Source organism: Anoplopoma fimbria, chromosome 3 (genome assembly GCF_027596085.1).
Source record: "Anoplopoma fimbria isolate UVic2021 breed Golden Eagle Sablefish chromosome 3, Afim_UVic_2022, whole genome shotgun sequence".
Classification (NCBI taxonomy): Eukaryota; Metazoa; Chordata; class Actinopteri; order Perciformes; family Anoplopomatidae; genus Anoplopoma; species Anoplopoma fimbria.
This window is the reverse complement of record NC_072451.1, coordinates 15,548,402-15,574,749: the sequence shown is the minus strand read 5'-3', so window position 1 is coordinate 15,574,749 and position 26,348 is coordinate 15,548,402. Positions and strand designations below refer to the sequence as shown.

At 41.5% G+C, this 26,348-nt stretch overlaps 2 protein-coding genes across 2 annotated transcripts; both read right to left on the bottom strand.

Annotated features, from left to right (window-relative positions):
* Positions 1-166: 166 nt before the first annotated feature.
* LOC129088733 (Golgi reassembly-stacking protein 2-like) lies at positions 167-7,943 on the bottom strand. Its single transcript, XM_054595991.1, has 10 exons — positions 7,774-7,943; positions 6,841-6,921; positions 6,533-6,736; positions 6,349-6,435; positions 6,086-6,216; positions 4,436-4,568; positions 3,787-3,910; positions 3,512-3,619; positions 2,778-2,903; positions 167-1,802 (listed from the first exon to the last, which is right to left on the bottom strand). The coding sequence occupies exons 1-10, from the start codon at positions 7,834-7,836 to the stop codon at positions 1,531-1,533; spliced, it is 1,329 nt and encodes a 442-aa protein (XP_054451966.1). The 5' UTR covers positions 7,837-7,943; the 3' UTR covers positions 167-1,530.
* Positions 7,944-11,963: 4,020 nt separating this feature from the next.
* LOC129113062 (glutamate decarboxylase 1-like) lies at positions 11,964-25,173 on the bottom strand. The gene is made up of 16 exons (XM_054625189.1): positions 25,098-25,173; positions 22,936-22,992; positions 21,095-21,232; positions 20,070-20,312; positions 18,729-18,819; positions 15,002-15,114; positions 14,768-14,883; positions 14,298-14,377; positions 14,087-14,141; positions 13,871-13,987; positions 13,703-13,767; positions 13,519-13,597; positions 13,117-13,266; positions 12,894-13,001; positions 12,473-12,562; positions 11,964-12,137 (listed from the first exon to the last, which is right to left on the bottom strand). The coding sequence occupies exons 1-16, from the start codon at positions 25,171-25,173 to the stop codon at positions 11,964-11,966; spliced, it is 1,752 nt and encodes a 583-aa protein (XP_054481164.1).
* Positions 25,174-26,348: the final 1,175 nt, after the last annotated feature.

Here is a 26,348-nt window from a genome sequence, read left to right as displayed (position 1 = left end):
ACGAATGGATAGTTTGGAAATGAGAATAACTTAAAAAGAAAAAAATAGATTTTTAAAATGTGTATAAAATCTTGTAAAGTGATAACAGTATCTATTATAGTTGTCTAGTTTAAACACTGTTAGAGGAGATACATTTTGAAATCTGAAAGGGTTTAATGGAGTTGAAATTTTATTTTTGATATATCTCCAAAGTATAAAAACAATAAAAACAGTTGAACTTTATCCTGTTACATATTAACATTAAATGCATTTCATCCTCACTTTACACATTTTGCTTTACTGCACCACCTTTATTGTTTTTTTTCCAAAGTTTCTTAATCTTTTTGGTTTGCTATCATATGTGTAAGGTTGGACTGAGACTATAGAAGCAAAGAACACGGTATAAAGACACAGAGGCATGATGTAAAATTAATTTGGCTTTATTGCTTGCACTGTGCAGTGTAGATGTTTTCAGAAAGTTATTTTTATAGTGACACCTTGCTGTTGTACTGCGTCACTGACACTCTGCCTACCGATTTGCTTCAGCCATGCCCAGGGGAGACGCACTATTTAATTATTAATACCCCTGCACCCATGTTTCACCCAACAGCGAGCATATATACTCTACTCAGAAGCCCTGTAACTGTAACCCTCTGTCCCCTCTGGCATGGCATTCTGGCTGTTTCCATCCCTGTGTGGTAGAGACGGATACTGTGGAGTTCTGTATACATGGAGACATACAAAGGGACAGACTAATAATTTTCAAAACACAAAGGTGGTGCAAAATAATGCAGATTCATTCATTGGGTGTAGACAGTCATAAAGCACTTTCAACAAAAATGTATACATGTCAATCAAATGTATCTATTGGTCAGGGGTTCTATTAACTAATAATAAAAGGTTACATGTTAGGGCTGGACGATAACACCAAAAATCTGTAACATGATGAATTGATATTTTACTTTAACATTTATCTATGTTTCAATACAGCAGTTCACGATTTTCTTTTCTCCTGTAGGCCCACTTCTGACAACTTTGTCCTGATTTATTACAGTAAGACAAGTTAAATGACCTCTGGACTGGATTGTGAGATCCAGTAAGGGGTCATTGGTTGTTGTAGCTCTTCTCAATTTTTTTTAATATATAAATGATGAAACAGACACCCTTGCCAGATTTGAAAGGGGAAGATCTCCTTGTTGTAACTGCAGAAGTTTGAAGTAAACTACAAACCGAAGAGTAGACCTCATCCTCCGCATACATCCTTGGACTAGCTCCGTGACAATCTGGTAATAAAGACATGTTGGTAAGACCAGTCTACAGCCGTCCCCCACTCTTCATATCCATTCATCCTTCATTGATCCAAACAAGCTTCCCCACCCATACCTGGAACATGCCGACCTATGTCTGAACTGGTGCAGCTGTCTGCCTGTCCCTCTTGGCCAAATAAATAGAAAAACACAGAGAAAGACAGACAGTTGGGGGAGAGGGAGAAGAAGAGAGAAACCGGGCATGTGTTTTGGTTTGATGGCAAGTGGAACCTTGTTTGACATATTACGACGTTAGTGCCGTTTCCGTCGTGGCCGGTGATTCCGTGACGTTCGTGGAGGCTGCTTCTGTTTGGACTGTGGGGTTGACGGCGGGCTCGGTTGCAGGCGCTGCTGTGACTGTGACCGAGGCTGTAGGAGCCATGGTTGAGATGGGCAGGAGGGGGACCACTCCCTGAGGGAGGAGAGGCGGCAGCTGGGAGGGTAGCATGGTGGGTAGAGGGGGTAAGGGGGGCAGACCTGGGAAGTTGAGGGGTGGGAGATTGGCCAGAGTGGGTACTAAAGAAAAACAAGGAAAAACAAGAGTTATGTGTTGATGTCATTTTTTGCAAAAAATAATATTTCAAATGAACCACGCTACGCATTCATACTTAAAGCAATTGATGCACATTTCAAGTTATATTCTCACTTTTTTTCTAACTGAGAGGTTCAGCTTACTGTGTCTCCCATAGAAAGAAATGACTTAGATTAAGTGAATTGTTGCATCAAAACCAAGAATCACAATGAAACACATTAAATAAGAACATTAAACTTAAAATATTATACCTGACTGTTAGGTTTCCAAACCAGCCAGTGATACCATGATGTAAAATACACTCTTATGGTAGCTATATAAAAATAGCATAATATTCCTGAGACACCAAAAACTCTGAGTCTCCGAAATAATTTGAGACGCTGATAGATTCTCACGCCTACACTCACAGCGCGAGTGTGCAAGCCAAGCTCACTATCAATGTGGACCCCTAAATATTTGTAAGAAGTGACTTGATGTCTTGGCCATGTATGGAAACAAAGCAATGACCTCTATTGATCTGGGATGTAACCCAATTTAATCAGTTTTGCATACATTTATGTGGAAATGATGGTTATCCAACCAGTCCACAAAACTGTCATATACTATAGTAAATAGTGTTTTGAAGACTGTATTACTATATTCAGAGTATAAGTAGAGTAAATTCCAGTCTGAAGTCATACCAAGTATGAGACCATACACCATAACTAAGTCTAATCATATATGCTTTTAATCACAATGCATACACTCATTCTATTAAGTATAAACCTTACACCGAGGTTGATGTACCAGTTGATTACCCAGTTTGTACATCAGCGACTGAAACAGCTACTTTAGATGCAGACATATGCAGTTTAAGGACAATACCATAATACTCAAATTTCAAAAGCTTCACACATAGCCAAAGAAAATCTTTCAAAATGATCAATGTCTTTTCCCCTAATTTTCTGTGCTGTGTTTACCTGTAGTTCCTATTGATGGAAAGGTGCTGGTGCCTGCTAGTGACACAGCGCTGAGGTCTGGTAGTGGCAGGTTGAGGTTGGGCAAGTTGGGGAGTGGAGGTAAGCCACCTGGGAGGGGCATCAGACCTACACACACACAGACACAATGCCATTAGGGTGCGCTATCATCATTATTTATTCCTAAAAGAGCCAGTTACATTACACTCATGCTACTTTACTGCAGTGAAGCCAATTTGGAAATGAAAATTGGGCAAAAGTCTGCAAAAAGAGGAACTTTGTACATTTGAAATGATTGGATCTTGTTTAAAGGTGTGACACACAAGACTTGGAGGGCCTTTTACGTGAGCCAACAAGATACAACGTGGAAGAGGTAGGAATTTAGACAGCTGACAGTTTATGTGGCAACAAAACCAATAACCAGAATAAACACAGAAAAAGGCTAATAGTAGTTTGGTAGGAGCTCAGACACTGGCTATGTTAAGGGAAATGATGCTGCTTTAAGTGCTTGAATTGAACATGAACACTGTTTACTGATGGTCACATCTTGTCCTTTAGAAAACAAGTGGTGTGTGTACTGTGTACACAAAGTAAGACTATATATTACATAATTCGGTTCAGGCAGACCTTTCTCTTTATTCTGAAAGGGTGTGTACACACCCATATAAATCTGTGGAGGACCGGCTTTTCCGACTGATGATGTGGGCTTTGAATGAGTACATTGAGAAATCCCTCACCTGGTAGCGTGGAGGCAGGGTTGAAGCCGGTGGTGGCAGGATTCAGTGGAGTGAGTCGGCTGAGGGCGGGGCTGGTGGAGGAGGGGAGCAGAGGGACAGTGGGCAAACCTGGAGGTGGGGGCGACACAAATAACCCATTAGAAAAAAATATATGGAGTACATACACAATGATTGTGAGAGAGTGACAAGTTTTTTTTTTCCAATTCACAAATATCGTAAAACAAACTGAATGTGTTGGAGTAATTGGATGTGAGTGAAAGAAAAAACAGATATACCTGTCTGAAGCTCCCTGGGCATGGTGGGCGGGGCTGTGCTGATTGACAGGCCTGACAGTGAATCTTCAAGCCCAGTAGGGACAGCAGGTGCACTAGGTGGAGGGGACACTGCTGAAAGTTGGACCTGAAGAAAATATGGAGGTGGTAGGGAAAAGATGCTGCTGTCAAACAGATAAGGGCACATCCATCTAAACGGGCTGATTGTAATGAGCTACATTGTTCTCTGTCCTTCCGCCTGCTTTGCTGCATACATACTGAGGCAACGTGCAATTATAGACTGTGGACATGCACAAACACACACACTCTTTCTTGTCTTCTGACCACTTAAAGCGCTACATGTACACTGTCCACACATGTCACACACACACGTCCACACACACACACACACACACACACACACACACACACACACACACACACACACACACACACACACACACACACACACACACACACACACACACACACACACACACACACACACACACACACACACACACTTTAAAAAGGTGCAACCTGCCATGAGAATCTAATCAAATACACACTCATGCATAAACACACAGCCTTCGGGAGCAATTTGGCTCCGAGCCACAGCCACCCCTCATAAATAAAGTTGAACCTGGAATATGCTTGTATAGTGTGTGCTGACCTCAGTGAATCCATCCTTCAGCGGACTGACGGGCTCACTGGGAGAGTTTCCAGGGAAGCTGATCTTCTTCCCCTCCTCAAAAGGCCTAGTGGGAATCCTGTGGAGGTATCCATAGCCAATCCCACATCCAAGACTGGAGAAGGGAGAAAGGTAGTTCAGAATCCAAACTTGACCAAATTAGAGAATTTTTTCATTCAAACATTTGAGTTTTCTTCCCAGTGAACAACTGCCCATACACACGGCCCTCTGTTACTGCTAGCCTAGTACACACTATGAGACTTTAACCCTGGTTTCCACTCTGCGATAGTTTTAGGAGCTTTCAACAAAAGACCCAGATCAGAGGCAAGTTCAAGGAAGAGCAGAGAGGCTCGCTGATGCATCACCTAGCAGGCTGAATATCTGAGCTGTCGGGAGCTACAGCCAATGAGAGCGCAAACACGTGTTTAGGGAAAACTTGGAGTAGAGGTGGCCTGACAGTCATGAGGAATTTGACACCAACAGCTAAATTTAGAAATACTTTATTTTACAAAAGGATGAAATGTCTTGTTTTATAACCGAATTGAATCACTTTCTTTTATTAATAATAAAATAGTGCAATGTTGCATGACATCAAATTAATTGATATTCATAGAATTTGTGATATTTTCTCATCAATTGCTGAAATTGTATTCATCAAACACATGATTAGCAATTCTTTTCTGATGACAAAATGTGCTTGAATCCTAAAATAGACTTCATAAGGCCCTACATATCTATGGGTGTGTTGGTAAATCGGAACTCTGTGGGTAGGATTGAAATGGAGATATAACTCATGTTCCTGTGCCAGATGCAGAAAAATAACTACATACATGGAGAATAGTGAAAGAAAAATGGTCACAAAATGGTCAACAAGCAGAGACTAATAGGCCATAGCTGTACAGGATGTTGTGAGTTGACTTACAGGAATAACAACTCTTCATTTTAAAAATGCAATAATAACCTTTATGACCACTTGGGGGCAGCAGAAACAAGCTGTAAACACAATACTGACACATCATTACATTTCCTTCCTCATAAAACATGCTATGCCAATTATATTATATTTTGAATCACACATTGTATAACTCTATGTTAACTTGCATTTTTCTTCTTCACTGCCTTTGCTGGTGCATTGCTGTGTATCTTGGCATGTTACTGCCACATCAGTGGAACAGTGTCAAACTATTGGCAGGAATGTGTGTGACATCACCTTGCGTGTGCTTTTAATAAACCAAACCCGGGCCCATTAAAAAAACAAAAACTGCTCCAAAGCACAAATATAGGTCAAAATGTCCACACCTTTATGTTGATGTGGCAAACTTGTTAGCAAAAAGCTGCTTATTAAACATCCAGCAGTAATGGAGCAACATTATCAATAATGTTATGTTTGTGTCCACAGACAAATGCTAGTCACATATCCACTCTCCTTTTAGTTTTCACTCATTTAATTTGATGGATTTTATGGAAATATCCATTATAGTCGCTTTAAATCAGCTTATTTAGTCGACCATCATGAAAAACAATAAGGTAACTGCTCCTCGCAACCACTGCCACAGCTTCGTTGCCAGTGTCCGCTAGATAGGTACGTAACTCACTACTGATTACTTCAAATAAAACAAATGTCTGTGTTACCTGCCCTCTCCTCCCCAGGCACCGTTAGGTGTGATGATCACTTCTCTGCAGTTATCTGTGTCAGTGTTGTACACATAGAGCTTCAGTCCTTTCCCCTCATGGCTTTCTATCAGAGAGAACAGGTCCTCTGACTGCAGATAAAGTCACAGAGAGGTGGAGAAGGTGGACAAAATTAGGGAACACACAATCTCTGTCATTATCATTATCAGGTGGTGAATGTGCAGGAGTGACAGTTGCAAGGACCTTAAGTGATGATAAACTACCTCATTCATTACAGTGTCGGCTCCAATGATGTAGTCTGTGTGCGGCCGCAAGCCAGCGAGGGCTGCTGGGGAATTAGGCTCTACTTCCTGTTAAAGAGAGCGGGGAGAATAAGTGTACAAACAACCATTGGACCACATTTAACAAATCAATACAATACAGGCTACAATTTCTGGGGTTACTTACCAGCACATGCCAAACATTCTCATTGGCTCCCTCAAAGCTGCAGAAACGAATGGAGACGCCGAGCAGGCCCTGGCCCCCCCACAGGTTGCTAGGGGTGACTGTCGACTCCCGCAGCTCCAGAGTCTTTGAGGAGTAAACCAGCATCTTAACTGGTTTCTCAACACTGGCTTTCAGCAAGTCTTTTAAGGTGTCATTGTCCTTGTTCTGTAGAAAAGGGGATTAAGAAGAGCGGTGGGGCAACCATGAAGCATGCAGTCCCTTATGACTTGTACTTGGTCCTGCTAGAGACAGTTGCTGGCTCTCCTTACCAGTCTGGTGTTGTTGATCGAGACAATAAAATCAAAGAAAGGCTCCAGTCCTGCACGGTGTCCTGGCGAGTTCTCCTGAACCTGCAGAAAAACGAGAGAAAATCTCAGCTGCCGCTGGACTGCACGCTATCACTTTATGCATTAAATTGAATTTCTTGTAAAGAGTATGCAAGATATATTCTGTACATACAGCAACAGATTGGACCTGAGATGACAACATACAACAGAGCTGGGTCTTCATTGACCTCCAAATAAGAAACTTTTAGGAAACAGACATTGTCAGGGGTATTGTTTAGGGTATGAATGATTCATACAAGCATCATTCAGTAACCTCAATGTCCATTAACATACAGCCAAACCAGTTATACGTGTGTTACTTTACCGGCTCGTACACTTAGGGATGGGACCTCTTAAATCTATGGATTTAAGCCCATATGGTCTACAACTGTGTCGTTACTGTTCCCCAGGTGAAGATCCAGCTACTACAGTTACCACTCATCGTTACTGATGACCAGGTGACGGTAGTAGCAGTAAGCCTGCTACCAGAACCGTCTTAGTCCATATTTAGCAAAACAAGGGTAAAGGAGCACTGTGCACAGGGACATGTCCGATAACGGAAGCACTAACAGAACCATCTCTGAAGCTGTCATTCAGTGCAGCTACGTAGCTAGCTTTGGTTCGCTTCTGTTAGGCACATATAAGCAGTGAACAGGCAGACAAAACCAGAACACAGGACGAGAAACGACACGTGACTCTGACACAACTCACAGCACCCAACGTGATGTGACAGTGTGTTGGTGTTTTCCAGCCGGAGGCCTCATTAGTCATCCCCGGCCTCTCGTCAACACACAGATCAGGGAATCCTCCGCCTCTGAACCGATGCTAAGCTAACAGCTAACAGCTAACAGCAGGCTGTAGATGCTAAGAACTCACCCGGAGGACGTGGTAGCCCTCGGAGCCTCCTCCCGGTATCTCCACACTCTGCGCACCTCCCATGGTTTAGCACCTTTAAGGCTTTTTTAGGTTTTAATGGCAGCTTGTTATCCAGGAGAGGTGAGCTACCTCAACACTTCCACACACCGGTACACGTCGCCAAATGGTTAGCGGGGTGATGCGCATGCGCTGTTACGTGGCAGGAAATTACGCCTTTTTGATATTTGCCACTCAATTTCGAAATTCCATTTTTTTCAAAAAGTTTGTTATCAATTCAAAGAGCTCATCAACATCCAAGTGTATTGTGCCACTGATGATTTCAGCCAGGTTTTGAATATTTGTTTATTGCAGTAACTAATGTTGACAGAAGTATTGTGATCACCCTACTTAAACCATTATACTTTATACATTTACTTTATACATTTACTTTATACATTTTACATTTACATACTTTATACATATATATATATATATATATATATATATATATATATATATATATATATATATATATATATTGACGATACATATACATATAATTGAAATTATAAACTTTTATAATGTCAGATTAGAACAACAGACACTATGCTACTTACTTATTCACATGTTATCATGAAATTGTTGAAGTTATCTTTTAAGATACCTGCCCTCATCAAACGATGACATTGAATGCTCTATGTACAGTGCATGAATAAATACCTATGACAAAATAAAAAATAACCATGCAGCTACTTTGTTGTTGTATTGAATTGCGGTGTATAAAACTGTATAGGGTTCTCATTTCCCGGCCAATATGTGAAAATCTATCTGATCTTTACCATGCAGAAAGCTTGTGTCACAATATCAACATGCATTTATTATACACTGTTGGCTTACTACAGTAGCGTGCCTAGAATCCCATCTGCCTTTTTAATATATATTTTGTCACAGTCTGTATCAGTCTTTATAGCTTATAGGCCTGCACTGGAGTTTTGAGAGCTCTCACTTTTTTCATTAAGTCTACTAGCAGCTTATGGATGAGCACCAAATTATTCTTGTTGAATTCTGAATTCTTACATTGCTTGTTTCCCTAATGAGAACCTGATGTAATCATGTTTTTTAGGTTTCCCACACAGTTTTTAGGCCTTTTCGATCACTATCAGACTTCAATATAGCGCTGTCATCAATTATTTTTTTGGGGGTAAATTAAACAAATGAGACCAAGACAGAATCCATTGAATTATTAGCAGTTTTTATAAAAATTAAGACCATTTCTCACTCAAATCTCTTTCGCTTACTGTCCAGGAGATGATGTTGCTTCTTGCCTCATGTAGAGTCAAAATGTTGGATGTCAATTTTTGTGAGAAACGTTTAAAGCTTTGCCTCTATTTCTACCAGAAGTTTTCTGTTTATCTTTGTATCTCATTTTAAAATACGCTTAGTTGATTTCATGAAGCTTGACCTAGTGGCACTGACATATATGCGCTTGTAAAGTCCACAGGGGCGTTTTACTGTATGTGTTATAATGATTATTAGGATGGTTTTGATGGAAGTTTTATAAAACTCCTAATTTAGCATATTTAAAGCACGATTGTGCTGACAGAGAGTCACCACCAGAGGGCGCTGGCAGTACATCACATCCTCATTGCTGATCTCACTCTATGATCTCACTGTAGATCTTTCAGCCTCACTCCACAACCCCCATACTCTTTGATATTTTCATGCCATCCATGTAAAGGTACCCAATGCCTTTGTTTTTCAATGACACTTTGGATTAATGAGGCTGAATCAAATCACTCATAGGAGAATAAAGGCTAGAGGAGAGGACAGATCGGGTGGGGAATTAAGAGAAAAGTGCATAAGGGAAAAAATGTGAGGAACCAAAAGAATAAAATAGTAGAGGCAAAGAGAGGAAAGAGGTTTAGGAGAGAAAAATAAAAGGAAAGAATAAGGGAGAGAGAGAGAGAGCTGATGAGAGGACGGTTCCACATTGGAGAACAGCCAATCCGACAATCAGCTGGGGGGCCAAACGAAGCCTCCTCAAAGATGATTAGGCAGAGAGGCATTAATGTATGTGTGTGTGTGTGTGTTAATGTGTGTGTGTGTGTGTGTGTGTGTGTGTGTGTGTGTGTGTGTGTGGCCACTGATACAGGCTATCCAGAGGCAGAGTGGGATACTTTAGTATAGACAAAATTAAATGTCTGCATTTTTTGAAGAGTGCAGTTTGTGGAGGTGCAAAGGAAAACGGTTGTGTGTTAAAAAAAGAGCTCTGTGTGTGTGTGTGTGTGTGTGTGTGTGTGTGTGTGTGTGTGTGTGTTCTAATAAGTCAGACTCACTTTTCCCTTTAATAGACTTTATTAAAGATCTTTTTGAGATGGTATGATTCTGTTAAAGTGCCCCCTGGGAAACGTTCCCTTACAGCTGGTTTAATCAAACAACCAGATTGGTCACATACAGAAGTCATTGGCCACATACAGCACACAGATTACCTTAAATATGTTTTATGCAATTGTGCCATTCACAAATGGTCCCTATTTACCATAAATACTTTGTTAACATAAGTCTTATATAATACTGCCATAGTACACATCCATTTACAATGGAAGAAAGAAAGGTGAACATTGTGCAAAGACACAAACAGGAACTCTTCGTACAAGATATTCCACAGAGTTCCCATGACACTGAGAATACAAGTAATATGTATTACAACTAATATATACTATATTACAGTAAATGCATTAGGATTCAGACAGATACAACAATACTTTCTTCACAGTCTCAAGAGGAGAGTACATTCTCACATCCTTGTGCTATTCTCTAAAATGAAAGACTGGCACAACTGCCAGAGGATTATATATTCTTCATTCTTAACCTCATCAGAAGGCCTGTCAGTCATCTCAAAACATTCGGTCAAAAAGACTCACAATCACAGAAAGAAACACACTATAGAAATTGCATCGCAGTCGAGGTTCAATAATACAGTAGGTAACCTTTTACAAACACCTATAATCTATAAGAAGTTCTATATGAAGGACAATGGATTGCTCTGTTCCCGATTTGCTTTCTTTGGCTCACAAAATCACTATAAATAAACTTTACTCTAGTTCCTGTGATTACATTTACAAGTGTAAAACCATGTAATACACATAAAGATACATTTACAATAAAATACCTGAATCTGCAAACAGTGGAAATGCAATAAATATTAATTCTTATATAATCAAATATTCATATTTTAACAATGCTATAAACACATACGGGTATCACATGATTGCATGAAACAGACAACGAGCCAGCGTTAAAAGTTGTCACAGACTTGGGATAGCTGTAGACATTTTAAATCTTAATCTTAAACTTCTACGAGGGAAAATATTGCAGACTGTATATCAGTTGCTGGAGATTATCTAAAACCTCTCAGCTTAACACGCTTGGTACCATGGTGTGCACATTAGGTCATAATAAGCTTATTTTCAACACAATGCTAGCTTTAAATACATGACAGGATACACTCAAATGTGCCACACGCACACCTGCACACACACACACACACACACACACTGCATCAGGGCCGCGGACACTGGTTTAGGTCTGTGCACTAAGACTAAATATTTGCACAGCTGAAAGCACCAATGATTCAATTTTGCGTAGCAAATGTATGATACAGCAGAATAGTTTTATGATAGTTTGTTATATTTTCATCTGTGCTTTTCTGCCTTTCAGTGTTTGACCACACACACACACACACACACACACACACACACACACACACACACACACACACACACACACACACACACACACACACACACACACACTCTCAGGCACGCACACATACAGACGTTAAAAGACAATCTACATTGGACAAGGAACTTGAATACACACACACACACATTACAAGATTCCACAGCACACACATACATTAGATCATGTTTGTTGTACCGTGAGCCTTCAGATACTTAGTACTTATATATTTTGTCTAGAGGAGGAACTATGTGGGACGAGCAAGTATGACACTCAAAGTCTCTCTCACCGCTTGGAGAAACACTCAGAATGCTTCAGACAAAGAAAGACTGGATAGAAAGAACCTAAAACATGTCCTTTCATTATTCTGTCTGCAGCGCTGTGAATGTTTCACCTCAGCTGCGTTTGCCTTTGAATTACAACAGATAGAAGACTCCCTCTGGCCACTAGAGCAGCGATGGCTGAGGGGTCTACAGGTCTTGACCCAGCCTCTCAATCTCATCGATGAGGAAGTCGATATCGGACTGGGTGGCTGCGAGGTTGGAGACGACCATACGGAAGAAGTTGACATTTTTGCCCTGAGGCTGGTAGCCCACCATGGTGGTTCCTGACTCCATCATCATGGCCTTAATCTTTGGTGCCACCTGGTGGGAAAAAAAGACAAATTAAGGATTAATTGCATTCCCGATGGGAGTCTGCTATACATAGTGTTTCTGAAAACATAATACATTGGTTGTATGGATAAAAAAGGAAGGGTAAACATGAAAGGTGATAAAATGTATGCTTTCACTTTTTCGTTTTAATTGTAATTTTTTATTTGACAAGGACAATGCATGGAACATTTATTGCACCAGAAACAGCTGAAAGCTCATTTCCATCTGTAGTCCATTTCTATCCGTAGTCCATTTCCATCTGTAGTCCATTGCACAGACCACCGGTGATGAAATAAAAGGGAAACAGACATTGACAGGCGTCTTACCCCATGGAGTTTTTCTCGCCGCTCCTCACCGTCAGGCATGCCTCTCAGGCTGGGTGGGAAGTACCAGAAACAAACGTTGGTGTGCTGGGGCTGCAGACAGAAATAAACACACCGTTAAAATATCCACACACCTCTGGAACTTTATTTTTCATTTACACCACACAAAAGAAAATTAAGTTGATATAGTTGGAGGAAATAAAGCAAGGGAAACAGTGTCACGGAGAAGAGTTACAATTACACAGCATTTACATAACGTTGATTGCAGTTTGTTAAATTAATATGAGATTGTTTCTTGTTGGTTAACCGCCCTAAATAGTTTCGGTCATGCCAGTATAGCTTATTAACCGACAAAGATATAATATTGAATTTTCCTTAGTGATTTAAAATACCCTTGATAGAGTAGAATATTAGAAAAGCTCACCACTCCATCAAACACCATCTGAAATCCCTCCCGGTTCTTGATCTTGTTGTACAGGTACTGAGACAGGTCCAAACACCTGTCAATGTGCTGCTCAAACCCTATGGTGCCCTGCAAGAGGAAAAAAAGGCTGTCAGGCACTAATTACAACAAATAAAAACATGAATATTAAGCTGAAGCATGTGCTATGATAACACCATGACAAATCATATTGGCTTTTATTCACCTTGGCCTTCCACATGAGCCAGAACTTAAAGATGTCGACGTGTCGGCCACACTGGATTGCTTTGTCCCCTGTGTCGTAGGTGACGTCGTACTGTTTGTCTGGTTGGAACAGGTAGCCAGCACACATGGAGTTACAGCCTGACAGGATTCCCTAGAGACACACATAAAGCACATACACTGTTAACCTTTTTTATTTCACGGCTCTTATGCCAATGGCATGTTAGCACTATGTAGACCCTTCACAGACTGCAAGTTCTCCAAAAGGTTTCATTAATATGAACATGTAATATATAACAATATTCCAGGTACAAGGCACAGCACACAAATATAACCTTAAAAAATCCTGTGTTTAAACAGCCCAAAAAACGTATGGAAATATTTTAGTTCTGTGTGTTTACTGTACCTTCTCTCTGACCAGGATTGCAGAGCACTGCAGAGGCACTCCCATCATCTTGTGCGGGTTCCATGTGACAGAGTTGGCCCTGCAAAGTTTAATATACAGTATGTCTTAATGCACTGAGGTACTTCCACAGAAAATGTTCTTGAGATAACAATGCAGAGCAACCCATCTGTCCCAATGTACTCACCTCTCAACTCCATTAAGCTTATGGCGATGCTTCCTGGACATCAGTAGTCCACCACCCCACGCCCCCTGAGGAGACAGCACTATTATAGAAGGGTATGCAGCCAAGGACATATATAACTACTATTACAACCTATATACTACAAAAAACCCTCCAGTGTCGACTACTCACATCAACATGGAGCCACAAGTTATACTTCTCACAGATGTCAGCGATCTCATTGATGGGGTCGAATGCTCCGTACACCGTTGAACCAGCTGTGGCGTTCACAAACAATGGCACGTAGCCCTGCAGAATCAACACACATGACAGTTAGAGGGTTGAAGAGCCAGAAGAAAACAAGAGAGAAACGAACTAAGGGAGAGAAAAAGGAACAATAATACTGACCTTCTGTTTAGCATCAAGGATCTTGGCCTCCAGATCCGCAGGAATGACTCTCCCCCTGAAAGACCATCGGGCACCATGTTATCATCACATACAACATGAGATACAGGTTATACAAGAATCAGGGAGTAATCTTTTTCTCTTTTTTCGTGACATTGTTCACAGACAGTATTTTACACATTTACTTTATTAATTGCTGAAATGAATTCCCCACCTCTCGTCTGTGCTCAGCAGGATCACATTCTCAGAGCCAAAACCCAGAGCAGCTCCAGCCTTCTTTATGGAGTAGTGACTCTGTAGGGACACATTCATCTTTCATTGAAATAATAGCGTAACACAATAAAGTGAAGATTTTGAGAGGTAATTGCTACTTAAGCTTTGGCTTGCTTTCTGTCATGTTGTCAACTGTGCAACGCTTTGTAGACAAAAGCAGATGTGATAAAAGCAAACGGAATCCATAAAACTAGCCATTGCCTGGATTCAAATAGACCTACTGATTATTACCGGACTTCTTCAATGGCCTCAATCTACAGCCAATGAAGCATAGCGTCTGCTTTATTAGAATACTTAAAAGAGAGTGTGTGCGTGTGTTTGTGTGTTTGTGTGTGTGTGTGTGTGTGTGTGTGTGTGTGTGTGTGTGTGTGTGTGTGTGTGTGTGTGTGTGTGTGTGTGTGTGTCACCTACGTGTTCAGATGTGAAGAGGACAAGGCGAGGAGCAGCAGACATGCCCTTGGTCTTGACCTCGGGGAAATACTTGTACCGTGCAATCATCACACTGTACATGTTGGAAATAGCGCCCCCTAGAGAGAAGAGACAGACACATCAGAACCATGGACAGCAGCTCGATAACTTATATTATTGAAAAAAATTGAAATGAACATTTAAAAAAAACACTCAATCAGTTATTCATGGTCCAACCTGGTGAAAAGATTCCATCTCCCTCTCCGTTGGGCCAGCCAATCATCTCTCTCATTTTCTTCAGAGTCAGCTGCTCCATCAACACAAACACTGGAGCGATCTCATAGGTGAACCTGTCAATCATATCACAAAACGTGTCACTACAGCGCGTCATTCAACATTACTGTAACGGCTCAGGCATTAACATCTAGCATGAGGAATGAAAGAAGATTCTTATGCACACACTTGCAGAAAAGAAACCATAAATACGGAAACTTCAAAACACACACACACACACACACAAACACACTCTCATTGGTTTTTTCATTAGCCGTGATATAATTCCATCCACAGAGCACAAACTGGAGCTTGTGCTGACTGGGCTAATTAAAAAAAGCGTCTGATAGGAGTCGGGCAGCAAACATTTTCATATTCAAAGGCTTTCTAAAATCACTCAGTGGTTTAATTAAAGCACACAAAGCTGTGATGGCTATCTGTCAATGCTGCCAATCTCAGCGGCGAGTCTGAATGGGGCTGATTTGATGGCTGAGAAGACGTAAATGTGTGTGTGTGTGTGTGTGTGTGTGTGTGTGTGTGTGTGTGTGTGTGTGTGTGTGTGTGTGTGTGTGTGTGTGTGTGTGTGTGTGTGTGTGTGTGTGTGTGTAAGACTGGCAGGGAGAGTGTTTTAAAGAGATAACAGCCTCTGTTGACCCCAAAATTCAGAAATTGAGGGAGATAATTGTTAATTTTATACTTTCATTAAAAGAAGGAAAAAGATTAAATATCCAAAAGTAATATTCACAACACAGGAAGAATTATTACAGAGGTGAGATACAGAAGACAGCATAACAAAAAAAATGGTAGATGTGTTTCTGATTTCTCTGTTGGCTTACAAAAGACAAAATGGCTCGTAGCTCCATGGACAACAAAAGAGCAACACTGCCGGAGAAGCTAAAGTAGATGAAATGTGTCGCGGAAAGCCAACTCTGTGAGGCCTGAGCTTTTGCTCTCTTTGCTAACTGACAGGCCATCTCATCGCCTCCCACACGCACTCTTCGGACTGATCCCTGTTTACCCCGCTTTTAATGAGGCCAGTTACACAACCCTCGTCCACCCTTATCAGCCACCAACACCGCCACCATTAACATCTAGAGCAACAATCCTATCTCCTCTCTACTTCAACTCCTCCCTTTTTCGTTCACAAGTAGGTATCTAAACAATTGGACAGAAGCGATTTCGTAGCTTGGTTAGAGAGGAGGAGGGATAAAGGCTGTAAGCAGAGGGAGCTGTATGGAAACAATGCACCGAGGGAAAAATGTGACAACAAAGGAAGAGGAGGGGATGATAAGGAGGCAGAGCAAGGAAAAGCATACAGAACAAAAAAGCAAAAAGAAATAGCAGGGAATGAGGGATAAAATAAAATAAAGAGTGTATGCTATGGTCGAGGATAGATGGAAATTGAATTAGAAACAGAAGGAAGGAGAAATAGAGTAGAAAAAGGCATTTTTCTTTAGTAATTATTCCCCGATGAGGGCTCGCCCACGGTTTATTGCAACATTAGCTTCTGGTCAATACCCCAGATTAGATTGTGACCGCTGGGCTTTAACTGTACAGCAATGCAAAAAACTACAAAGAAGTCTTTTTTTGCAGCCTCTCTCTGGCCCTAATTTCAGAAATATGATGTTCTTTGATATATTGGAATTATGGTCCTTATAGGGAACACAAAAATACCTAATATCCTAGATGGATCCCTTTCATTTCTTCTTAAAATGTATCCACAGCAGAAAAGGGAAAAAAAGCAGGGCACCTTTTTAAAATTCTCCTTCTCTTCATGAGTCATTTTACGCTGTAATGACAATAATGGTGATCATTATCACAATCAGAGCCAATCATCGGTCTTTTCAGGGTGAAAATTACCCCTCAGTCACCTGCCCGTCTCCAGGGACAGCCCCTAAATGCCCTTATTATCGTCATCAAGGGCATTCAATGTGTGTGAGCCTGTGTTTGAATGGATGCATGTGTGTGTGCGTGTCTGTGTGACTAACCCTCTGACCCCCCCCCCCAACGCACTCCCCTCCCCTCTCAGCCCCTCAAAGGAGCACTGACTCAGTCTGTAACCACAGGGACAATGGAGCCAGAATGAGAGCACTCCGCAGGGAGCTGCAGCAGCCAGTTTCCGCCGTGTGACATGGTTTTCTGTGCAGCCGGAGAACATTGTGTGTCAGTGTGGGGCCCAGCTGGCCTATCTGCTAAGACCAGCTCACAATGAGACCGCAGCAAATGGACTGGAAACCCTAGCTGCTGTATCTGGGACAGCACACCATAGCTGGTGTGTGTGTGTGTGTGTGTGTGTGTGTGTGTGTGTGTGTGTGTGTGTGTGTGTGTGTGTGTGTGTGTGTGTGTGTGTGTGTGTGTGTGTGTGTGTGTGTGTGTGTGTGTGTGTGTGTGTGTGTGTGTGTGTGTGTGTGTGTGTGTGTGTGTGTGTGTGTGTGTGTGTGTGTGTGTGTGTGTGTGTGTGTCTGCGTGTCATTAGGAAAGTGTGCGCCAGTGTGTGAAGTCAATGGCTGTGTCTTCTTCCAACCAGGAGATGAAAAGTTTTTTTCCCCTGAGAGGGGATGGTTTCCTAAGCTAATGTTTTGAGAAATGGTATAAATTAAGTGTCTCGATTTCCTTTAGCGTTTGGTTTATTATCCTTAAATTGGTCTTTTCTTTAGCAGCCGGCCGAGGAGGAAAGATTTTGAATATGAGTGTTGTAAATTGTCCTCTGCCCACTACTTAACTTGTGTGGTCTTTTTGTACTATGCAGGTGCTGATGTCTGTATAGCAGTTTAGTTTACTTAGATATTTATGTGACATGGTGAGGTTTGCTGTTTGTTTTGTTGTCATACCCAGATTTTACTTAAGATACATAAGAGTAGACTTGGAAGAATTATTTGATCAATTGAAAAAAAATAACTCTAACTAATTCTAAGGATTTCCCTTTGTCTGGTATTGGTAAATTGAATATTTTTAGGTTTTTGGGAATTGTGACTGGCAGTTTTCACTATTTTAATTTTTTTTATTTAACTGGATAACTGACCACATTTTTCAGAAAATATTCGGCACTAAATGATAAATAAATTGTCTTTAGTTGCAGCCCTGCATAAAAGTGTTATAAACTCCAATGAGGATATCAACTTAAAAGGTCAAAGCTGTAAACTTTGGGCTTTGCAAAGTTGTTCTTGTCTATGCGTGTTACTCTGTGTGTGCATGTGTCTGTATTCAATTCTGTGATAGTGTTATGTTTTTTATAATATGCTAGAGTTATAGCTTATTTACAGCATGTGTGTGTGTTGAGAGTGTGCAATGTTGATGTGGTTCATGCCCTCTATCAGACTGGGCCACCATGTAACTGTGACCTGAGATCAATATGCAATCTAACCACCCCTGAGGCTGGGCTGCCTCCGATATACAGTACAGCTCAGTGGCAGCCTACTGCCTGTCAATACACAGTCTCAGCAGGACAAACCAAACACTTTATATAACTGCCCTCAGAGGCTGTTGTGACCAATTGTGGTGTCAGCTGAGAGGAACAATTTGAGCACTTCCACCATGACTATATATGATAATGACTGGGGGCTATTTCCAGTGGCCTACAAACTGGAAATCTCAGTTGTCCTGTCATGACATGTAGAGGTGTTCCCCCGAACAGATAGACCGATAACCGTGTCATGCACAAGCATGCAAGCAGAGCGAGCATATATCTTACATGTTGGTGTTAGCAGTGGAGGTGAGCCACTCCCCGGCCAGACCGATGATGTCCAGACCAGAAGACAACTGGTTGAAGAATCGTGGGTGACCTAAACATGAAAAACATAAGCATCTGAATGGCCTCCCTTTTAACAGGGCTTCACTGCCTCTATGAGGGAATCATGCTTTTTATGAAAAGAAAGCATAAAGAAAGACAGCCACTGATACATCTGCCTTGTCCTCAGTACATTAGCTTTGTGAAGACATATAATAACGACAGTGTGCTGCAGGCTAAAGCTGACCACCTACATCTGATTGGGAAAATAAATAAAACTAAAAACCCCATAAAGAAACAGTTCTTAATTTCAATATTCACAGTTATTTGACCATGAAACCTCAGGGATCTGACATAGCACTTCTCAGTATACATAATTACATTGGTAACAAGGCTATATGACAGCCATTTAGACTCTAAGGTGCTTGCACACACAGCCACCGTCAATAGGCCTGGAGCCTAAATGCAGTCATGGATACAAGCACCTTGTGGAGGTGCTGCTGTGTGGCCCACACAACAAATACGAGTCATATTGAGTCACTTTTTAATAAAAATATGAAAATGCAAAGAATAAATCTAATATTAAAGACATTGCTGCTTAACAGTGAGCGGAAAGAAAGAGCCGCTTCATATTTCAGCACCGCGGACAGCTCCTCGAGTGGGACTACACAAGATTGAGCACAAAAAAAAAACACACCAAGTCTCCGAATGAAAAGTGGGGTTGAGTTGTAGGCACAGTAGACCCTGCGTGATATATAAAACCCAAGGGACAGTTTGAGCGCTGTCGTTTTTAACAGCTTGAAACAGCCCGTGTTAAGATCCCCTCAGGCGACACTCGCTTTAATAAGTCGAGGGGAAAGAAAAGGAGGATATCAACTGAATTACCAGGGGGACAATAAATAAGGCAGTCATCGTAATAGGCTGTACACTATCTGGCAAACAGCTCCCTCTCTAATGGTTTGTGTTGAATTCACCAATTTACATGGAAGAGTTAAATATCATCATAATATAGTATTATTATGGGAGATGCCACCAGAGAGGTAAATATCATAAAATGGCTGTAAAATTCTGACATTAGGTTTTGCTTTGCATAATGACATCTATGACTTTATCTCTGTCTGCAGGTAAAAAATACTATTTTTGAACTGACAGCAGAAGTTAATTGCTTTTTATCTCAACACGTTCTGTGTCCTCTTGCTATTTTAAATAATATTTTTCACCATATGAATTATTTAACCTCCCCCGATAATTTCCTCAGGTACAGCTCTATAGCACAGCTCAACCTTGAAGATGTCCTGGCACTACCTGTGCGGACGCCATATTTGAGTGTGTCCCTGCAGTCCACCAGGATCTGCTCCAGGGATTCGGGCTGGTCGGACAGCTCCAGGTTGAATCCCTCCATGCCCTCCAGGAGCTGGTGAGGGTGGTGGAAGTCCAGCACCTTGGTGGAGCGGTCGAAAGTCTTCTTGACGTAGTTGGTGAGGATGTCGACCATCTCCAACAAAAACTGTATGGTGGGCTCCTCTCCATTTTTGGCTGGCAGCAAGTCTAAGAGGTGAAGAGAAAAGGTGGTGGAAATTTAGCTTTCGCTAAATTGGGCTGTCACTGGAAGCCCAACCTTTATAGAGCCAGGCTCTGAGTGTGTTAATCATCACTATTTAACTGAGTATCCTTTAAAAAGCTTTGGGCACATAGTCATCATTTTTTATTCTGTTGGTGACTTATGTCTAATAATTATTTTTGTTTGGTCGAATAAGGTATTTTTTTTTTTATAATAGGCTAAAGGCTTACAGTAAGGCCTAGTCAAACCATCAGTAGGCCTATAAAGTCATACTGAGAAGTACAATCATTGCATGTCTCAACAGGTGGGGTACAGCCTTGCTGAAGACACCTTACGAAAAACAACATTAGAATAATTGTACTTTGTTTTACTGTTTTAATTTGCAGCCAATTGACGCTATAGCCAACCATGAGCTTTTTAGTGGTTTTTCTAGATTTTATTAATATGCCTCTAACTTTAGTCGTCCAAGAAGTTGGCTTCCATTGGGTGTAAGAAGGCTAACAATATGGCAGCACAAATATAACAACAGCGAAAGAAGCAACTTAAAAATACCTAAGATAGGCCTATGATTGTATGCTTCTCCGTGAGGCTTTTAAAACTCTTTATCTCGACAAAGTCGCCAACAGTCACTTTAATTCAAAGTAATGAGCCGACGACTGATGTGACCACGTTACGTACAACCTTAATAAAGCACGTAAATGGTTTTGAGCAATGAGCTTTTTTAAGAAATATTTTTTTTTACGTAGCGCAATTGCAGCGTGTCTCTCACCTCTGGCGAACAGGTTGGAGAAGTCGGTCTCGGTGAGGCGGAAACGCGCGTCCCTGTCACTGTTGTCGCACGAGAGCAGGTTCTTCTGCCCCGCGAGCCTCCCTTTCTCCTCCAGGCTGTTGTTCTTCTGCAGGAACCCTAGGGTGTTACACGGCGGAGGACAGGAGTTATCACCGAACACCTCCATCCCAAACACAAGGGAAAAAAATACGAAATATAGGACCAAAACAGATACAAAAAAAATTTAAATAAAAAAAGAGAATAATGAATGTCAGTGAAACTTAGTCTATTAATGTGTACGTGGTAATACAGCTTTTTGGAAAATATCTGTGTTGTCTGTTAATCAGCTCCTAACGCCTGGATTCTTTCATTAGAAATGTTTTTTTCTGGTGGAGGCCAAACCTATGTAGGCCATATATGTACACACACACACACACACACACACACACACACACACACACACACACACACACACACACACACACACACACACACACACACACACACACACACACAGAAGAGGGACCACCAGCGTCTGCGTGTGGGTTGGGTGCCACCCCAACCCTGTGACATCACAACCCCACCCCAGTGAGGAATCACCCAGAAGCACCCAGTCCTCAGACTGAACAGCTCAGTGGGCAGCCCGCGGCGATGACCCATACAGCCAATAAATGCACCCCCTATAAAGAGGGGTTAATGAGGGATGCTATAGGGCTATACGATTTGAACTCTGTGATTGATCATTATATAGGCTCTGCATATCTGCAGGATAATGTGGTCACGTGTGGGACAATCGTGCGCAAAATACGTGAAGTCACACACCCTTGTTATGTGCAACCATAAAAAATATTGTCTCTTATATTTTTCAATGGAAACTCCATAATACATTGCTCATTAAATCGTATGTGACATATTTGAAATCAATATCTGAGACTATCTAACTACCATAGCCTCCATATAGAAATATTCCCATTCAATTTCTATTCCAGTCCATTAATATCTCATTCAGACCAATCAAAATCTATTGGTGATTTTTCTCATTCTCAGAAATGGTAATATCAAATGCGTTCGATTCTTTGGTCTTCATTGATTTTTGCCACAACAAACGGGCCAACAGGCCCTAATGTCATGTTTGAATGGATCATATTTACATGACATGCATTTCCCGTTTGCAGAGCTGCAAGAGCAACATATCCATTTTTTTTGTATTTTTGAGTCACTGAACTGAATGAAACAAATTCCTTCAAAGGGTGACTGCAAGATCACATCCGCTAATAAAGGCCATCAGGGAGATTGACAGACGCTTTCAAAGAAGAAAAAAAAAGCATTCTTTGTTACTAAGAAAAATGTGAGTGGAGACTGAAAATACTCCTGTATATACAGGTTATTCTGGGCTTTATAACATATATCTCCAGGCCTGTCTCGATGGTTTTTCTCTTGGCGGTGAAATGGAAAAGACATGGGGGGTTCGGGGGCGGTGATCCGGGGCTCTCATCATCAGTCCTACAGGCTAATGTCCACTGACCTTTAGAAGATGGAAACACACTGTGACAGTCGTGGACGCTCCTGCTCTATAACAGCCTTTATCAAGGCCTATTTCAGGCCTCCAAACGGCGTTTTTTTTTTTTGATAAAAAAAGAAAAAAGAATAATAGCTACCCTATGGTGACATTTTAAAGGAATCGGGGGAAAAATGCATATCACATTGGGAATATTATGGAGACTTATTATCATTCATTCTCCAAAGAATTTGGTCTTTCAAAAATTACATTATTTCAAGATGTCAAAATGTGATGAAGGAGTTGATTTTGCGTGCCCAAAACAAAAACAAAAAAAACTTACCACAAATCTTCATCCCCAGTTTTCGTGTGCATCCGTGCATCCACGCATATTCGTTGGCTAAAACAAAATGAACGTTTGAGTTTGAGGTTGTGCAGGCCGCGGAGACAACGTGGATGGCGGATGATGCATGTGAAGCTGGTGGAGCACAGTGAGCACAGTGGAAGGAAGCGTGATGCGGACGGCTCCTGGCCGGGTGCGTGACTCTGAACTCTCAGGTTGTTGTTTTTTTTAATATATTTTAATTTAAGCATTAAACTATTTGTGTCTGAGAAGTTTGGCTCAACGTGGTCTTTGTTTGACCTAAACTATGTCCACCTTTTTTTTTTTTTTTTTTTTAAATTTATTTACCACAACACCCACTGATCATAAGGGGATGAGTCTTATAACATTCCCGATTTGAGTTCAATCAATGGACACCGACAGTGGCCGGCTCGCACACCCAGCCAAGGGGCGGAGTGGAATTAACGCCCGTGAAATGAGCTCACGGAGGAGGGCAGGAATTAATTGAGTGAAACACAGTATGTGACTGGAGCGAGCTGGAAATGTCTCTGGCCGGAAAGTCCATAGCCGGCGTGATGCAGAAGCTTATAAGCAGGCTAGATAGTGCGTCTCATGCATACACACTCACAGCTACACGCACACACACACACACACACACACACACACACACACACACACACACACACACCCGAGCTTGGACATGCGTGAGCAGAGATGGAGCAGAAGCCGACGGGAAATCAAAATGCTGTATACATACACCTGATGTAAAACTTTCAAAACAAAAACTATTTTATATTTAGATTTACTGAAGCAATCGAGAGAGACAAGAGAACAGCCCGAGGTGCCGAGGCCAAAGCATACACACAGGCAGCCACGCGCGCGCGCACACACACACACACACACGCGCGCACAGACACAGGCACACAGCCGCCAGGCGTGAGATGAAGCGTGGAAGAGAGATAATGGTAACATCCAGCAGCAGTATAAGAGCAAATCAGACAAAACAAACATCTTATTTTTTTAAATGGGCTTTTTCTCGGGACAAATTCACACATTCGAAATAAGTCCGAGTTTGTTTGGAGACATGTTTATCGACACCCAAGGGCAACACATAAAAGAATCATAAAATAACTTGTTCGATTAAAAGAGAAAATATGAAATTGAATTGAACACCGGTGCCAAATAATTGCAGCTTATTTCCTTTTTACATTTGGCCAAAGACAAAAACATGAAATGATTTCCCCCGCGTTGCACTGCAGATGGCTGCTCAAGTGCACTATTATGGAGTCAACTGTGTGCATGCGACCACGGCTTTAAAATGATTAATTAACTCGTAGGTTAATGTATCGCCTACCGAAATATGTTCAGCCACTTTTTTGAGAAGCAGCAAAAATATGTCTCCAAGAGCAACTAATATATATATACAGCTTACAGCCTCGAGGGCCTGAAACATCTTGGCTGGGAAACGAGATAAGATGAATCATGACAGAAATAAATTATCATTAAAATATTTTTTTCTTTTCTTTTTCCCCCCCTGCAAAATGCTTCGAAAAAACACGATTTTTTAAACCCAGACAACGAATGCGTTAATGCTAAAAAATAAAATAAAAGAGGGAAATGTTGGAAATATAGGAATATATATTCGATCGGAAACTGCATTTTTATTCCAAAATGTTATCAGTAAAAATGCTCTTGGATCTTGATAAAATACCAATGCTTTAATGGCGCTTTTGTTCTGCGCCAGGTCGCCTGCTCGGTGCGCACCGCTGATCCGCCAGACAGCGACAGGCAGCTGTGATGGCTCTGTTTTTAACCGGAATGATTAACGACGGAGCCCGCACAGCAAATGGCCCGGGCTAGACTCGCTTTTATCAGACAGAGAAGGAGGGGAGAGAGAGGGACGGGGAGGCAGACAGAGAGGTGCGTGTGTGGGAGGGGGGGGGGGGGGCTTGGTTTAAGCCTTCGTGTTGGCAATAGATCGCACTGCATAAGTGTCTTTGAGCAAGGCACAGAATCCCCATGTCGGCTCCAGTGGGCTGTTTCTGTAAAGCGCATGCAGCCTGGACGCTCCGGAGACGGACAGCCTTAACGAGAATCTACCCTCGGGGATCGATGCCGGATCACAGACTGTTATCGACACAGAGAGGAGTGTGGGGACGTACTTGTGGATGGAGGTCTTAAATTGGCGGAGTTGGGGTCCTGTTCCCCGCCAGAGGCTTTCGGTTCAGACGTGGCCATCAGTCCTCTGTTATCTGATCTCCAGCTGGGAAATAATTCAACTGAAAAACAAAAAAAGGTCCAGGGTTAGTGGCCAGGTCAGCTTGTAAAAATCACACCTAAACATACATATATATATATATATATTTATTTATTAACTGCAATCCATTTATTTGATAGAACAGAATTTGATCCAAAAGAAATGATTTATTCCTGAAGGAGAGCTGATTGGGCTACGAACCAAGCCGCGCAATTTGGAGAGATTTGCACACGACGCACAGGCAATACGCGCACCAGGACAAATAGTCTTGGTGAAAACATAATGTCTATGGGTACATTCATCTTGGAGATAGTGCTCAATATGTCATGCAATGAATTGGTCATTAAATACTCACAGGGCTACTGACATTAATGGACCTATATTAAAGATAAAATTCAAAAGTTGTCAGGGAGATACGAGAAATACATTTCCTTTGTTTTTGTACGTTGTAATGGCTCGTTGGAGGGAAAAAAAATACATTTTTTCTTATATTTCCTAATCAGAGCAGCACCAGACTGTTAAAATCTGAGATGTGTGTCTGTCATTATAACTAAGGAATAAAAACAAGAAAACAAGAAAACAGATGCATTCAGCCTACCATTAATAAGATGACATATGAGGGAAAAACCACAAAAAAAAAAATGACTAAGATGAGCAAATATTGATAAGATGCAACGGCATTTACCAATTGACTCAGCAATCGACATTTCAATTAAGTTGCGCTTTGAACAAGCACATCCCCTACCACCATCACTCAATGTCACCGTGGTATGAGAGACAGACTGGACTACTAATGGATCCCTTCTGTCTGTCACTCATCCGCGACTCATTTCTTTCAAACGACACGACAAATTATAACAGATTTTCATATTGTTTCCCCCTCAACAAAAAAAACAACAACTCCGACGTTACCTGTGTGCCTGTGTGAAAAAAAATATGAAGCATATCAACACATTAAGGGGCGCATGAAATGAAAGGAGGAGGCGTCTTACCGGCTCACGGGCGCACAGGTTGCCGAGTCGAGAGAAACTATAACTAGATGTTACAATTACCAACCAAAGGCACGACAAGCAACAGTCCAGTGATGGCGGATTACCAGCAGAGCGCACTCATAAAATCCCATCCAGCGGCGCGCAAGTGACCCTTTTTCTCCCTC

What these genes read in the sequence shown, in the direction of transcription:
- LOC129088733 (XM_054595991.1), bottom strand. Translation starts at nt 7,836, where the DNA reads ATGGGAGGTGCGCAGAGTGTGGAGATACCGGGAGGAGGCTCCGAGGGC. An exon ending in CGATCAACAACACCAGACTG is followed by an intron (nt 6,737 to 6,840) that starts GTAAGGAGAGCC and finishes CCTTTTCTACAG; the next exon opens with AACAAGGACAATGACACCTT. An exon ending in GCCCAGGGAGCTTCAGACAG is followed by an intron (nt 3,620 to 3,786) that starts GTATATCTGTTT and finishes CCCCACCTCCAG; the next exon opens with GTTTGCCCACTGTCCCTCTG.
- LOC129113062 (XM_054625189.1), bottom strand. Translation starts at nt 25,173, where the DNA reads ATGGCCACGTCTGAACCGAAAGCCTCTGGCGGGGAACAGGACCCCAAC. An exon ending in CAAATATGGCGTCCGCACAG is followed by an intron (nt 18,820 to 20,069) that starts GTAGTGCCAGGA and finishes TTTCATGTTTAG; the next exon opens with GTCACCCACGATTCTTCAAC. An exon ending in GGCTCATGTGGAAGGCCAAG is followed by an intron (nt 13,002 to 13,116) that starts GTGAATAAAAGC and finishes TTCCTCTTGCAG; the next exon opens with GGCACCATAGGGTTTGAGCA.